At 42.4% G+C, this 14361-nt stretch overlaps 2 protein-coding genes across 4 annotated transcripts in view; one reads left to right on the forward strand and one right to left on the reverse strand.

Annotated features, from left to right (window-relative positions):
* LOC115749848 overlaps positions 1 to 14361 on the forward strand; it is a 469397-nt gene that overhangs the window by 189077 nt on the left and 265959 nt on the right. The window lies entirely within an intron of this gene.
* Positions 2647 to 13333, reverse strand: LOC125315098. 3 transcript variants are annotated; one of them, XM_048279151.1, is made up of 2 exons: positions 12770 to 13333; positions 2647 to 2932 (listed from the first exon to the last, which is right to left on the reverse strand). In XM_048279151.1, the coding sequence occupies exons 1-2, from the start codon at positions 13255 to 13257 to the stop codon at positions 2815 to 2817; spliced, it is 606 nt and encodes a 201-aa protein (XP_048135108.1). In that variant the 5' UTR covers positions 13258 to 13333; the 3' UTR covers positions 2647 to 2814. The 3 variants fall into 3 exon arrangements, with proteins under 3 accessions (XP_048135108.1, XP_048135106.1, XP_048135107.1); XM_048279149.1 differs by lacking the exon at positions 12770 to 13333 and adding an exon at positions 8638 to 9297; XM_048279150.1 differs by lacking the exon at positions 2647 to 2932 and adding an exon at positions 8385 to 8637.

A 14361-nucleotide genomic window follows, 5' to 3' on the forward strand; every position in this document is an offset into this window, starting at 1 on the left:
CACTAAATAGTAAATGTCTCTCGCGTATGTCATAATAGACCAGCTGCTAATTTCCTTATTTTCGACGCAATTTATCAGATGAATTACGGCGAATCTTAAACACACGTGGCATTTCTCGCCACAAAATTATGAGATAGCAATGACTTGTCAGACGGGTGGGTTGAGTTGAAGATGATCCAACAATAGACCCAATTTAACCTATTTTGATCAATTTTCCATGCAATATGCAAAGCTATCGACCCATCCGACCTAACCCACAGGCAACGCGCACCCGACCTGAATCATATGGCTTAAATACTTTCATAGTTAACATGACATAGGAAAACTCACATCCAAACTAAAGTTAGCACGAAGAATGAGTGAGGACGAGAGACGGTGAAAAGAGAGTCGTGGAAGCGAGTTGGGTTTAAGTAAGTTGTAAAGTTATCTACGACTTATCTACGACTTATTTAACATTCATATTAAATCCATTTACGGCTCTTTTATTGAATATAACTAACACATGTGACCATCCAATTCAACATATACGAGTTAAGAAATGTGCTTGTGATCCATTTTGGCCGGTTTAGATAGAAGAGTATCACGTCACGAACGCCTCAAGAGCCTTGGGTTGGATGGGAGAAGCTTTGTGAAGATATTGCAAACGGAAGAGGAAAAAGGTGAGGCTAAGATTCCTTCCATGCCTACAATGATATCATTTTAGGGGCATGTGAAGCAAAAGTCGTAGCTTCATCATTTCTACAAATATCTCCAAAGCAGGGATTAAATCACTTGTCCCATTTCGAGAAAGTGTCATCATGGGAGCAATGATGCCTTGTTCCTATTAGGATTATGCCTTGTCGTCATGGGAGCACTTCAGGTTACTCTGTTTCTCTTCTGCTAATCTTGTCCGCACAACTAGACCTATCGGAATCTTAAACCCCGTATGAGGTAATGCCGAGGTGCTTTTCCAATCTCATCTGTTCCACCTCGGAAGAGAAAAATGAAGGGAAAACAAAGAGACGACATGAAAATTGATTGTATTTTTCACATTCTTGAATTGGAGGTTGATCGAGTACCGCAGATGTCTTCAACTCGATCAAACAATGGAACAATATGAGGGTGTAAAGCTAAAGTGTTGGTGAGCACTTTCGCGCATATGTCTTTGGAATTCGAGCTTCACGCTCTGTTTGTGTCGTGGGAGACGAATAAATTTCAAAATTATTTTTCTAAAAATGATCACTTATATCGCTTCTAGAAATGAACAAACGAACGAACGAACGAAAAATAATTTCATCGTTCGCGAAAATATTTAGACATTGATTGTTACCAACAGTGAAAAAAAAATATTTTTATTGACCAATTGTTTCGAGCAGTACAAGTGACTGTTCTCACGAAGATATTTTCTACAAATCATTCATTTTTCGCGAAACGAACGGAGGTTTGGTTTCAACAATAATTGCCTCCGATGATAGTGGCGTTCTAGATTAATGCTCTCAACTATTTTATTGTCAATGTCGTCGACTGGAGGGTCAAAAAGTCGTGCAGAGTAGTGGCTTTTCTTTCTTTGATGCCACATGCCTGCAGTTGACTGTATGGCACCACTAAGATCTCGAGGTTATAGAAATTTGGTTAAGGGGGGCGTCTGAGATAGATGAAAGTTTTAGTGCATAATCCTAAGTTTATATCCTTTCTAGAGTCGCTTCTATTGTTATAACAACTATGCGCGAAAATCGAGCCTTTGCAACATGGAATTTCAATTGCCTTGGCAATTCAATTGGCCTCTAAATATATATAGCCGTGCCTGTTAATACACAAGTTTTTTCTTTCTTTTTTTCCCCTCAAAATTCCCCCCTCAAACTCTTGAGGGATTGATCGAGAGAATCGCCCCACTTAGAGTCATCCCGAGGGCCACCCCCGCCATCCTCTGGACGGCGTCTTACCTGATACGTGTGGACGGGGGCGATCTTTGCCCGTCTGTAAAAATTGATTGAGTCGAAAGGTTCAGATGCCTCGTGCCGTAAATCAAAATGGGGTTCGGCATCTTGGAAGCCGCAAGCTGGGCTTTTCCCGAATTGGGCCAACCTGACCTAGAATGGATATGTTTAGCCCAATTTGATGGCGTGTCAGGCCCATCAACAATTGCCTCCAGGCCCACACATGTAACACGCCAATGAAGGATCAAGATCCCACCCGTCTGCTTGGAAGCAGTGATTTTTCAGGAGCACAGACCTGCACTGCACGTCTCCGATTATTGCTTAATATGCTTGGGAGGAGGGACCGTCGTACTCGATGGGGATTAGCCGAGTGCTCAAAAAGCCCAAGACCTCCTGTTGATGTAATATCATAAAATCCCAAGACCGTTTCAACTGCCGTACCGGACAAGAATATAGCCCCGACCGATTTTGCTATCTATAATTAATAGTGGACACAACACAAAGTGTATGAGACATGGACATGCGTTTTCGGCGTACGTGTACATGAGCGAACGTTATTATTCGAAACTACGCTCGTTTGGAGTCGTGATTGGCGATACTTGTCATCGGTTAGCAATCGAGAGCACATGTTGAGTGTAATGATGTGTCACTTATTAGATGGCAAATTATGCGCATCCGAAATATCTCTTTCCAAATAATTTAATAAACTCCAAATGATAAGCTAAGCTGATAGAAAAAAATAAATTAATAAATCAATAAATGAATCAATCAAATGAATTATTACATGGGGATTCTCAAATAATTCCTGTTTAGCAAATTATTTTGAGATATTCACCCCGACTCGAATGGTTTTTGTGTTCTCTTTTCCGACCGCTTCCTTTGTCGTTGTTCATCTCCGTCATTTGCCTCCATTTCTTCCGCCGCCAGAGGCCACACTGCCGTTACCACCTTGACCGCCTTGTTGACCGCCGCCCTCGGCAACGGGGTCGTCCAAATCAACCGTCCGCACCTTGAACCTGTCGAGCCTCAGCGCCAGCTCGTCTCCTACTCCTCCGTCTCTGCCCGGCAGCCGGGGCGATCCCACGCTCAAGCTCCTCTGGAACGCCCCCACCTCCCTCGTCACCTTCGGCCGCAGAGCCTCCTCCAGCTTCTGTTCGATCTCGCCGTGCAGCTTCGGGAACAGCTGCTGGAACGTGTGCCGCCGCCTCACGTAGAGCTCCCTCAGGTCCTCCATCAGCGCGAGCAGCCACGGGTCGATCGACTGGTCCCCGTCGCAGGGCCGGTGCCCGTGGTAGTAGAATTGGCCCTCCGCGTCGCCGAAGTTGTAGCTCTCCCCGTAAGGGCTGCCGCTTCTGTAGGCGTAGGCGTAGGGGGCGTGATCGGAGCTCGGGAAGGGAGGAGCTCCGGCGGCGTTGGGCATGGGTGCACCGTCACCGTGCCCGTATCCGATCCCGTCCGGCCTCGGTCCGAGAGACTCCGGCCACAGCAAACTGTGATGATCCATCTGGGGAAACAGAAATCGCCGTTCACCGGAGAAGAAGTCGAAGATGATGCAGACCCGGGTGTTGGAAAAATTTGAGAGTTGGAGATTTGAGAGCGAAGAATCGAATGTGCCTGTGGATTGTGGATTGAAGCTGAGCATCGAGCAAGCTCGAGTATATATAGGCGATGAGAGAGAGTGAAGCAGTTGAGATTTCTAGAGAGAGAGAGAGAGACTTTTCAAAAGGTACGGCTTGGTCTTTCTCGTGCATCAATCAACGCGCATTGCACACCTGGAGTTCATTGCTACTTGCTATATAATAATAATAATAATAATTTGTTATTATTATTATTAAAATTTAGTTGACTATTGATTAAGTGTTCAACTTTTTTTTACTTTTTATCGGCGAGAATCAAATTTTCATTTCACTTGAAAAAGAAATACATTATTTCAAGATAAATATGAAAATCAAATAAAGTAAATAAATCTAAAAGATAAATCAACTTGATACGGTTTACATAGACTCGCTCATTCCACTACGTAGACGGGTCTCAAAGTTTGACTGGCGATCGATCACCGAATCAAGCATCAATGACAAGCACGCACCGAAATATTCCTTCTCCATTTACGGTTTTGCCAAAAGGCGATGCGTGTTTAGGTTTTACATCCCCAGCACCATCACCGAAAAGAGATAATAACAACACCAGTAGATTGAAAGAGTATAGCTAACGCCTTGTAAATTTCAGATCTATTTTTAGATCGAAATGAAAGAGCACCCAAATCTAAATACAACACTAGTTTGGGAGAGACCCGTAAAAGAGATACCAGTTGGTCACAAAATTACTTTCAGATAAGTCGATTGTTGAAACACTAAAGGAGTAACGCTTGACTATATGAAGTAAGAACCGGAGTTAAAACGAGCAAGCAAATTCAGAATAGCCGATTCTTCCAAGGCACTCATACTTCGAACTTCCGAGCTCACTAGATAAAACTCTTCACATGGAAGAAGTCGGCAGGATTGTCCGCAAAATCAAAGAAAAACAAAGAAATTGAGGATACGAGGAGAGAGGAAAACCCAAAGGGAAAGGAAGAGGATGAGCGGTGAGACCTCAAAAGGTTGTTGCAAGGGGGGCTTGGCGGCTGTTGGGATGGGGAAAACCCTAGGGGAGCGACGGTCAGGGTGCATATGTCCATGCAATTAAGTGTTCAACTTCAAAAGTTTGTTTTAACGGTCCGAACATGTGCTTCGATAGAGCATGGTCATCTGTCTGCGGATGGCGGCTGCCAATTGTGGAAGGTTTTCTTGCATGATCTTGAATCCCTTGTATCGAGTAATTTAACATAATTGCGGACCGTTGTGCGAGCATAGACATTAAAACGTGGATTACGACCGGTCCGTTGGATGAGCGCTTGTACATTTTAGCTTCGAACATATTGGAGATGGTTCGCAAATAAGCGAGACCGTGTATTTCTGTGAGGTCGCGTATTGCACGTAGTTGCGAAATGATTCATGAGATGTGGCTATTTTACTATCTTTCTAGGTATCACTAGATTAGCATCGAGTTCGGTTTTGAAACAATTAAAGCGTAAAAGATCAAGGCAAAGTATCCTTATCAAAGATTTTGAAAAAACTCGTTCGGCACGGATGGTGTCTAGGAAAGAAAGTCGCACTTTGATTGTATTGATATGTTCCATCTGTATATTTTCTCAATTCGAGTGCGCAATAAAAGCTCGATAAGGCGACTTACACGTGCATACGACATATCTCAATCTTCCATAGGCTGTGACCTAGAATGCGACCATTTTTTCAGGTTTGGCTAACACAAGCTGTCGAAAAGACTTGAATTTAAGAATTTGTCGGATTATGACTGGGGAGAGAAGCTTGGAAGGGGAAGCTCGTGGACTTTTTATGGGATCACAGTCGCGTTGACTGATGGTTGAGTGGGTTTCTTTGATCAACGACTGATAGTTTTGACTTTTGAGTGTGTGTCGTGGCCGGTCCAATGTCTCCGCGCGATGGAGAGAGAGAATTTCTTTGATGCTGGGCTTTTTTCTTCGTTCTTTGGCGGTCAAGTCATTGATGCGGCGTACCGTCGAAACAACACCTTCATTGTCCGCCAAAATCATCGTCCGCATCAAAAAATATTTTTTTTCTCCGCGAGAATGTTTAGAAGTGAATTATTATCATTAACTAATTATTTCAAGTAATATAAACGATTATTTTTTTAAATCATTCATTTTTCGCGAAACAAATAATTTTTCAGTTTCACAAAAATAACCTCCAATCTTATCGGCATTTTAGGTTGATGCTCTAAACTATTTTGTTGCTCATGCCGTAGACTAGAAGGTCTAAAAGAGTTGTGCACAATGTGCATTTGACTGTATGGCACTACTAAGATCTCGAGGTTAAAGAAATTTGGTTAATGGGGTGTTCACGATATTTATATATGCATGTGTGTTGTGATTTAATTGAATATTATGAGAAATTTAGTGTATAAGATTAAGTTTATCTCCCTTATGTCCCTTAGAGGGTAAAGTTTCAACTTTCAATTGACGTCACAACTAAGCACTAGGATAAGATTCACAATCTCCTACGATAGTTTGTGGAGAGAATGTGCCAAGCAGGACTCATACTCGAAATTCAAGCCTTTGAAACACAGAAATTCAATTGCCCCGAGAACTCAACTAATCTCTAAATATATAGAGTCATTCCTATAAATGCATGAGTCTGTTCTCATCTTTTTTTTTTTCCCTCAAAAAATGCCCCCTCAAACTCTTGAGGGATTGGTGGAGAGCATCGCCTCACTTAGAGTAATCCCTAAGGACCACACCCACCATTCTTTGAGTCGAGTCATCTAATCACTCTCTCTTCATTCTCTATTGTCCTCACTCAATCTCGTGCTCATTCACTCCTCGCTCTTATCTCGGTTTGGATATGAGCTTTCTTAGGTTGTGCTAAATATTTAAGTATTTTAGCAACATGGATTGGGTTGGGTATGAGTAATTAGATTTACATTACGTGAAAAATGGGTCAATTTTGGTTGGATTATTTTCGACCCGACCCGACCAACACGTTTGACTGGTCTAGGTCTCACCCAATACACGTGGACGACCGCGATTTATCATACGTCCGTGGGGATTAGTCGGGTCGAAAGGTTTATATACCTCACGTTGTAAATAGCTAAGGGTGTGTTTGGCAACGATTTTGATTCAAAAAAGAGAATATGTTCATAAGGAAGACGCGTTCATGAAAAGAGAGAAGTCGTGCTGTGGTAGACTAACCAACTATGAATAGAGCTTACTTAGGGCTAAAAGTAGGAACATCAAGTCACTGTCTCTTATATCTTTTTATAGGCTAAATAAAATTCAAAATATAACAAACTTAAATAGATTGTTTTTATTTCTAATTATTTTGGATCTTCATATTGGCTCATAAGCCATGTTGATCCATTTTCATGCTATATAAATTTAATGACCCATACCCGATCGACCCGTATTACTTAAACACTTTTATATTTAACTAAATAATAGAATATTTATTTTTTTATATTTTGTTAAGAAAAATGATATTACTAAAACACTTTCATACAATACAATGAAAAATTTTTAATGTATTTTTAAGAAATTTTATTTTTATTATTCATAAAAAGAAATTATTTTTAATTTTTTTTATAAAGTACATTTTATTTTTATTTTTATTTTCCTTTTTCTCCGGCTAGCAGCGGCAAACGGTGAAGTGAGAGCCTTATCACTTTATTGGTCTCGTTTCTCAAAAGTGACTTTAGAACGAAAAAAAAAAAAATAACTTTTTATGATTCTTGTTTCTGCTCCAAATCTGTTTCCACGAGCAATATCAGAGAATTTGAGAATCAGAATCATTTATGTTATCAAATAGGTCTTTTTCCTTTTCTGTTTTGATAAATAAAATCAGAAAATTAGAATCGTCGTCAAATATGCTCCAAGTACACGACATGAACTTGGCATTTTGGAAGTACAAGCTAGGCTTTCATAAATTGGGCCACCTCCACCTAGTGAATGACTGCATGGACATGTTTAGCCCAACTTGATGATACATCAGGCCCATTGGCAATTGCCTACAGGCCCACATGTGTCGCACGAACCCAAACCAAGGATTAAGATCCCAGCGTCTGCCCTAGAAGCAGCAATTTCAAAGGCTTAAAATGAATTTTCCCAAGGATCCCACGCCACGCATAATAAGCAACAAGTTGGGTGACCCCTCGTGAAATTACACTTGCCCCGCTCCATTCGGGCCACCTCCAGGAGCACGGATCCTTATGTCTCCGGCAATTGTCTCGCGTGTTTGAGAAAGGCGACCGCCCCGCTCGATGGGACCTAGTCGGGTGTCCGAAGAGATTCGATTGTCGGATTGAAAAACGGTAGAAATACTCGATTGTTCCGAATGTCACATTGGATTAGAATATAACCAGTTGATTTCAAATATATCATGATGTTTCTGCGCAAAGTCCGTACGGAACGTAGACACGCGTTCAATGAGAGCGAACAATATTAGCCTAGCCCAAGATGGCTCATTTGGAGTCGTAATTAGTGATGATTGTCTTGATTAGCAATCAATAGTACCCAACTTTGATTAATTATCGCCCTCAACTTTTAATGGGTGAACTCAATAGAAAATGATAAATAAAATCGACAACAGAACTTCACTTAGAATATTTCAAGATTAATTTTTAGATGTATGTCTTTTTTTTTCCCCTTCATGTTTTTATTTTTATTTTTGGAAGGTCGATGAAAGTAAATCCAAATTCTCCGAATTCATTATACATTTTATTAGCGATTATTGCTCTATCGATTCCGGGCTATGATCAATGGTACCTGCTTGAAATGATTAGTCAATAAAAAAATATTTTATTATCGACTAAAATTTATATCCACATATCTTGTAAAATTTTTCGTTCATTTTTTAGCGAGTCTCTTGTTGAAGACTATAATGAAAAAAGCAAAGCTGTTAGAAAATAAATAATAAATAAATGAATCAATCGAAAAAATTATTACACGGGCTTCTCAAATAGTTCCTGCTTAGGAAACTATTCTGAGACGTTCACCCGATTCAGACGCTTCCTTTTTCAGCTGTTCCATCTCCGTCATTTGCCTCCCTTCTTTCCGCCGCCGCCACCGGAGGCCACACCGCCCGCACCACCTTGACCGCCTTGTGGACCGCCCCCAACAACATCGTCATCCAAATCAACCATCCGCACCTTAAACCTGTCGAGCCTCAACGCCGGCTCGTCTCCTACTCCGCCGTCTCTGCCCGGCAGCCGGGGCGATCCCACGCTCAAGCTCCTCTGGAACGCCCCCTCCTCCCTCGTCCTCTTCGACCGCAGAGCCTCCTCCAGCTTCCGGTCGATCTCGTCGTGCAGCCTCGGGAACAGCTGTCGGAACCGGTGCCGCCGCCGCCGCACGTAGAGCTCCCTCAGGTCCTCCATCAGCTCGAGCAGCCACGGGTCGATCGACTGGTCCCCGTCGCAGGGCCTGTGCCCGTGGTAGTAGAACTGGCCCTCCGCGTCGCCGAAGTTGTAGCTCTCCTCGCAAGGGCTGCCGCTTCTGTAGGCGTAGGCGCAGGGGGCGTGATCGGAGCTCGGGAAGGGAGGGGCTCCGGCGGCGTTGGGCATGGGTGCACCGTCACCGTGCGCGTATCCGATTCCGTCCGGCCTCGGTCCGAGAGACTCCGGCCACAGCAAACCGTGACGATCCATCTGGGGAAACAGGAATCGCCGATCACCGGAGAAGAAGTCGAAGATGATGCAGACGCGGCTGTTCGAAAAATTTGAGAGTTGGAGATTTGAGAGCGAAGAATCGAATGTGCCTGTGGATTGTGGATTGAAGGTGAGGACCGAGCAAGCTCGAGTATATATAGGTGATGAGAGAGAGTGAAGCAGTTGAGATTTCTAGAGAGAGAGAGTGAAGCAGTTGAGATTTCTAGAGAGAGAGAGAGAGACTTTTCAAAAGGTACGACTTGGTCTTTCTTGCGCATCAATCATCGCGCGTCGCGTACGAAGTGGCCGTGTAATACGGTCGGATTTGAGAATAATAAGATAATAAGATTGACTGTTTATTGAGGAATCGGGTTCAAAGTTTGGAACAGTCCGAACACGTGCTTCGTCCGATCGATGGAGCATCATCATTCGCATTGGGGAATTTTTTTTTTGCTATCACGTGTGTGACTTTGCTTAGTGAGAAAATGATACAAATTATTTCTAAATTTTGACTCAATATGTAATGGGATCCCCGAACTCTTAATTTATCCAGTGCAATCTTTAAATTTTAGCCTAATGCTCAATATCTTTCAACGTAATTCCTCAACATTTGATATATATTTAATTTAGATTTTGTGAGTGTTTTTGTCGAGACGGACAAGATGAAGGGGCACAAGACGGGGGGGCATTGACGATGTAATTAGAGAATGAGAAGACACCTGCTGTTGTTGTGGCATACATTGGACGGTCCAGGCAAATCGATATCGTTCTTTTGATTCTGTTCTATTTTCTCAAAACCTCATCTCTTTTCGAATGTTCCTTTTTTCTGCATCTCTCTCGCTCTAGATCAAGTGAAAATAAAGGAATGGATGAGATCTTTACGTCATGCAGCCGATGATGATGATCTCCTCGTGTTTCTTTTTGCTTTCGGGGGTTTCTTGTCCGATATTCTCAGTTTCTGGCATTCAAATGATATAAGTATGTCTGCAAAGTGCTATCAAAGGTAATTTTTTCTTTTTGGTAAGAGCTGTCAAAGGTAATGTTCATGTTGTCCTCAACTGAAAATTCAATCCCAAGCATGTAATTGGAAGAAGCAGTGCTTGCCTCGGATGTCGATTTCAAGGGTTTTATCTTTTTGGGCAATATTACCAGGTTTTTTCCATTTGATAGTCCATCGTTCCAAATACTCCAGATAGCATATGCCTATATCCATCCCTTATGTTCGACATTGTCCAAAAGACAGGATAGGATAAAGATTTAGATTTCATATGTAATCTACTGCGGTTCGACACCGAAGAAAATTCCACATTTCTGGGACAAAAGCACTCACAATATTATGAGAAATTTAGTGTATAATAGTAAGTTTATCTCCCTTATGTTCTCGTAAGGTAAAGTTTCAACTTTTAATTGATGTTACAACTAAGCGCTAGAATAAGATTCACAATCTCCTACGGTAAATTGTTGACAGAATGTGCCAAGCAGGATTCATATTCGAAATTCAAGCCTTTGAAACACAGAAATTCAATTGCCTTGAGAACTCAACTAATCTCTAAATATATAGAGTCATTCCTATAAATGCGCAAGCCTTTTCTCTTCTTTTTTCCTTAAAAAATGCCCCCTCAAACTCTTGAGGGATTGGTGGAGAGCATCGCCTCACTCAGAGTAATCCCTAAGGACCACACCCACCATTCTTTGAGTCGGGTCACCTAATCACTCTCTCTTCATTCTTTGTTGTCCTCACTCAATCTCGTGCTCATTCACTCCTTGCTCTAATTAGATTTGCATTACGTGAAAAATGGGTCAATTTTGGTTGGATTATTTTCGACCCGACCCGACCAACACGTTTGACAAGTCTAGGTCTCACCCAATACATGTGGACGAGCGCGATTTATCATACGTCTATGGGGATTAGTGAAGTCGAAAGGTTCAGATACCTCACGTTCTAAATAGCTAAAGGTGTATTTGGCAATGATTCTAATCCAAAAAAGAGAATATGTTCATAAGGAAGACACGTTCATGAAAAGAGAGAAGTCGTGCTGTGGAGGACTGACCAGCTATGAATAGAGCTTACTTAGGGCTAAAAGTAGGAACATCAAGTCATCAACTCTTATATCTTTTTATAGGCTAAATAAAATTCAAAATATAAAAAAATTAAATAGAATTTTTTATTTATAATTAGTTTGAATCTTCATATTGGCTCATAACCCATGTTGATCAATTTTCATGTAGTATAAATTTAATGACCCATACTCGATCAACCCGTATTACTTAAACACTTCTATATTTAACCAAATAATAGAATATTTTTTTTATTTTATATTTTGTTAAGAAAAATGATATTACTAAAACACTTTCATACAATACAATGAAAATTTTTTAATATATTTTTAGAAATTTTATTTTTATTATTCATAAAAAGAAATTATTTTTTAATTTTTTTTTATAAAGTACATTTTATTTTATTTTTATTTTCCTTTTTCTCCAGCTGGCAGCGGCAAACGGCGAAGTGAGAGCCTTATCACTTTATTGGTCTTGTTTCTCAAAAGTAACTTTAGAACAAAAAAAAAAAAAAACTTTTTATGATTCTTGTTTCTGCTCCAAATCTGTTTCCAGGAGCAGAATCAGAGAATTTGACAATCAGAATTATTTACATTATCAAATAGGTTTTTCTGTTCCAAGAAATAAAATCAGAAAATCAGAGCCGTTGCTAAATATGCCCTAAATGCTTGACATGAACTTGGCATTTTGGAAGTACAAGCTAGGCTTTCATAAATTGGGCCACCTCCACCTAGTGAATGGATGTGTTCAGCCCAACTTGATGATACATCAGGCCCATTGGCAATTGCTTACAGGCCCACACGTATCACGCGAACCCAAACCAAGGATTAAGATCCCAGCGTCTGCCTAGAAGCAGCAATTTCATAGGCTTATAAAATGAATTTTCCCAAGGATCCCACGCCACGCATAATAAGCAACAAGTCGGGTGACCCCTCGTGAAATTACACTTGCCCCGCTCTATTCGGGCCACCTCCAGGAGCACGGATCCTTACGTCTCCGGCAATTGTCTCGCGTGTTTGAGAAAGGCGACCGCCCCGCTCGATGGGACCTAGTCGGGTGTCCGAAGAGAATTAATTGTCGGATTGAAAAACGGTAGAAATACTCGATTGTTCCGAATGTCGCATTGGATAGGAATTTAGCCAGCTGATTTCAAATATATCGCGGTGTTTCTACGCAAAGTCTGTAGCCTAGCCCAAGGTGGCTCATTTGGAGTCGTAATTAGTGATGATCGTCTTAATATATATATATATGGCAATTTTTTTTTTCATTTTTAAGCGAGTCTCCTGTTGAAGTCTTTAATGAAAATAGCGAAGCTGTTAGAAAATAGAAGAATGAATGAATAAATGAATCAATAGAAAAAATTATTACACGGGTTTCTCGAATAATTCCTGTTTAGGAACCTATTCCGAGATGTTCACCCGATTCAGATGCTTCCTTTTTCAGCTGTTCATCTCCGTCATTTGCCTCCCTTCTTTACGCCGCCGCCACCACCGGAGGCCACACCGCCCGGACCACCTTGACCGCCGTGTTGACCGCTGCCCTCGGCAACGGGGTCGTCCAAATCAACCGTCCGCACCTTAAACCTGTCGAGCCTCAACGCCGGCTCGTCTCCCACTCCGCCGTCTCTGCCCGGCAGCCGGGGCGATCCCACGCTCAGGCTCCTCTGGAACGCCCCCACCTCCCTCGTCCTCTTCGACCGCAGAGCCTCCTCCAGCTTCTGTTCGATCTCGCCGTGCAGATTCGGGAACATCTGCCGGAACGTGTGCCGCCGCCGCACGTAGAGCTCCCTCAGGTCCTCCATCAGCGCGAGCAGCCACGGGTCGATCGACTGGTCCCCGTCGCAGGGCCGGTGCCCGTGGTAGTAGAATTGGCCCTCCGCGTCGCCGAAGTTGTAGCTCTCCCCGTAAGGGCTGCCGCTTCTGTAGGGGTAGGCGTAGGGGGCGTGATCGGAGCTCGGGAAGGGAGGAGCTCCGGCGGCGTTGGGCATGGGTGCACCGTCACCGTGCCCGTATCCGATTCCGTCCGGCCTCGGTCCGAGAGACTCCGGCCACAGCAAACTGTGATGATCCATCTGGGGAAACAGAAATCGACGATTGATGCAGACCCGGGTGTTGGAAAAATTTGAGAGTTGGAGATTTGAGAGCTAAGAATCGAATGTGCTTGTGGATTGTGTATTGAAGCTGAGGATCGAGCAAGCTCAGAGTATATATAGGGTGAAGAGAGGGAGAGAGAGAGAGGAGCAGTTGAGATTTCCAGAGAGACAGAAAGAGACAGAGAGAGAGAGAGACTTTTCAAAAGGTACGACTTGGTCTTTCTTGCGCACCAATCATCGCGCGTCGCGTCCGAAGTTGCTGTATAATGCGGTCGGATTTGAGAATAATAAGATAATAAGATTGACTGTTTATTGAGGCATCGGGGTTCAAAGTTTGGAACAGTCCAAACACGTGCTTCGTCCGATCGATGGAGCATCATCATCCACAACGGATGTGGAATTTTTTGTTTTTCGCTATCACGTGTGTGATTTTGTTTAGTGAGAAAATGGCACAAATTATCTCTAAATTTTGACTTAATATGTAATATGATCCATAAATTCTTAATTTGTTCAGTGTGATATTTAAACTTTAACTCAATGCGCAATATGATTCATGAACTTTTCATTTGTTCATGATTACTCCATCGAATTTGACATAATTTTAAGCGCAACAAAATCGGAGGGTTGTAACGCGAAAGGCGACTATTCTTTGGGTTTGGCCAACACAAACTATTGAAAGGACTAAATTTAGGAATTTGTAAGAGGGGAATTTGGAAGGGGAAGCTCGTTGACCTTTCCTGGGATCACAATCGCGTGGACTGACAGTTGAGTGTGTTTCTTTAATCAACGACCGATAGTTTTGAGCGTCCGTTGGGGATGGTCCAATGCCTGCGCGTGTCGAAGACACAGAGATTCTGAGATGTTGGGCTTTTCGTCTGAGTAGCTTGGTGGTCTTGAGTCATTTGATCCGGTCTTTCCATCAGAGCAACTCCTCTCCTCCTCAGCCAAAAACCAACTCTTTTACTCTTTTTGACTCGGTTCCTATTGCTTCCATCGTTTGTATATGCATCCTTTCTGGTTTCTCTTCACCCATCAAGCATGCTTAAACAATGCGTGATCTTGGCCGCGATTCACAGCTGACCT

This window comes from Rhodamnia argentea, chromosome 5 (genome assembly GCF_020921035.1).
Source record: "Rhodamnia argentea isolate NSW1041297 chromosome 5, ASM2092103v1, whole genome shotgun sequence".
NCBI lineage: Eukaryota > Viridiplantae > Streptophyta > Magnoliopsida > Myrtales > Myrtaceae > Rhodamnia > Rhodamnia argentea.

Bases quoted from the DNA above. Each gene is read 5' to 3' on its own strand.
- LOC125315098 (XM_048279149.1), bottom strand. From the start codon at position 9,128: ATGGATCGTCACGGTTTGCTGTGGCCGGAGTCTCTCGGACCGAGGCCG. The intron at 2,933-8,637 runs GTTTAAGGTGCG...GAGGCTCGACAG, and splicing joins CCGGCGTTGAGGCTCGACAG to GTTCAAGGTGCGGACGGTTG.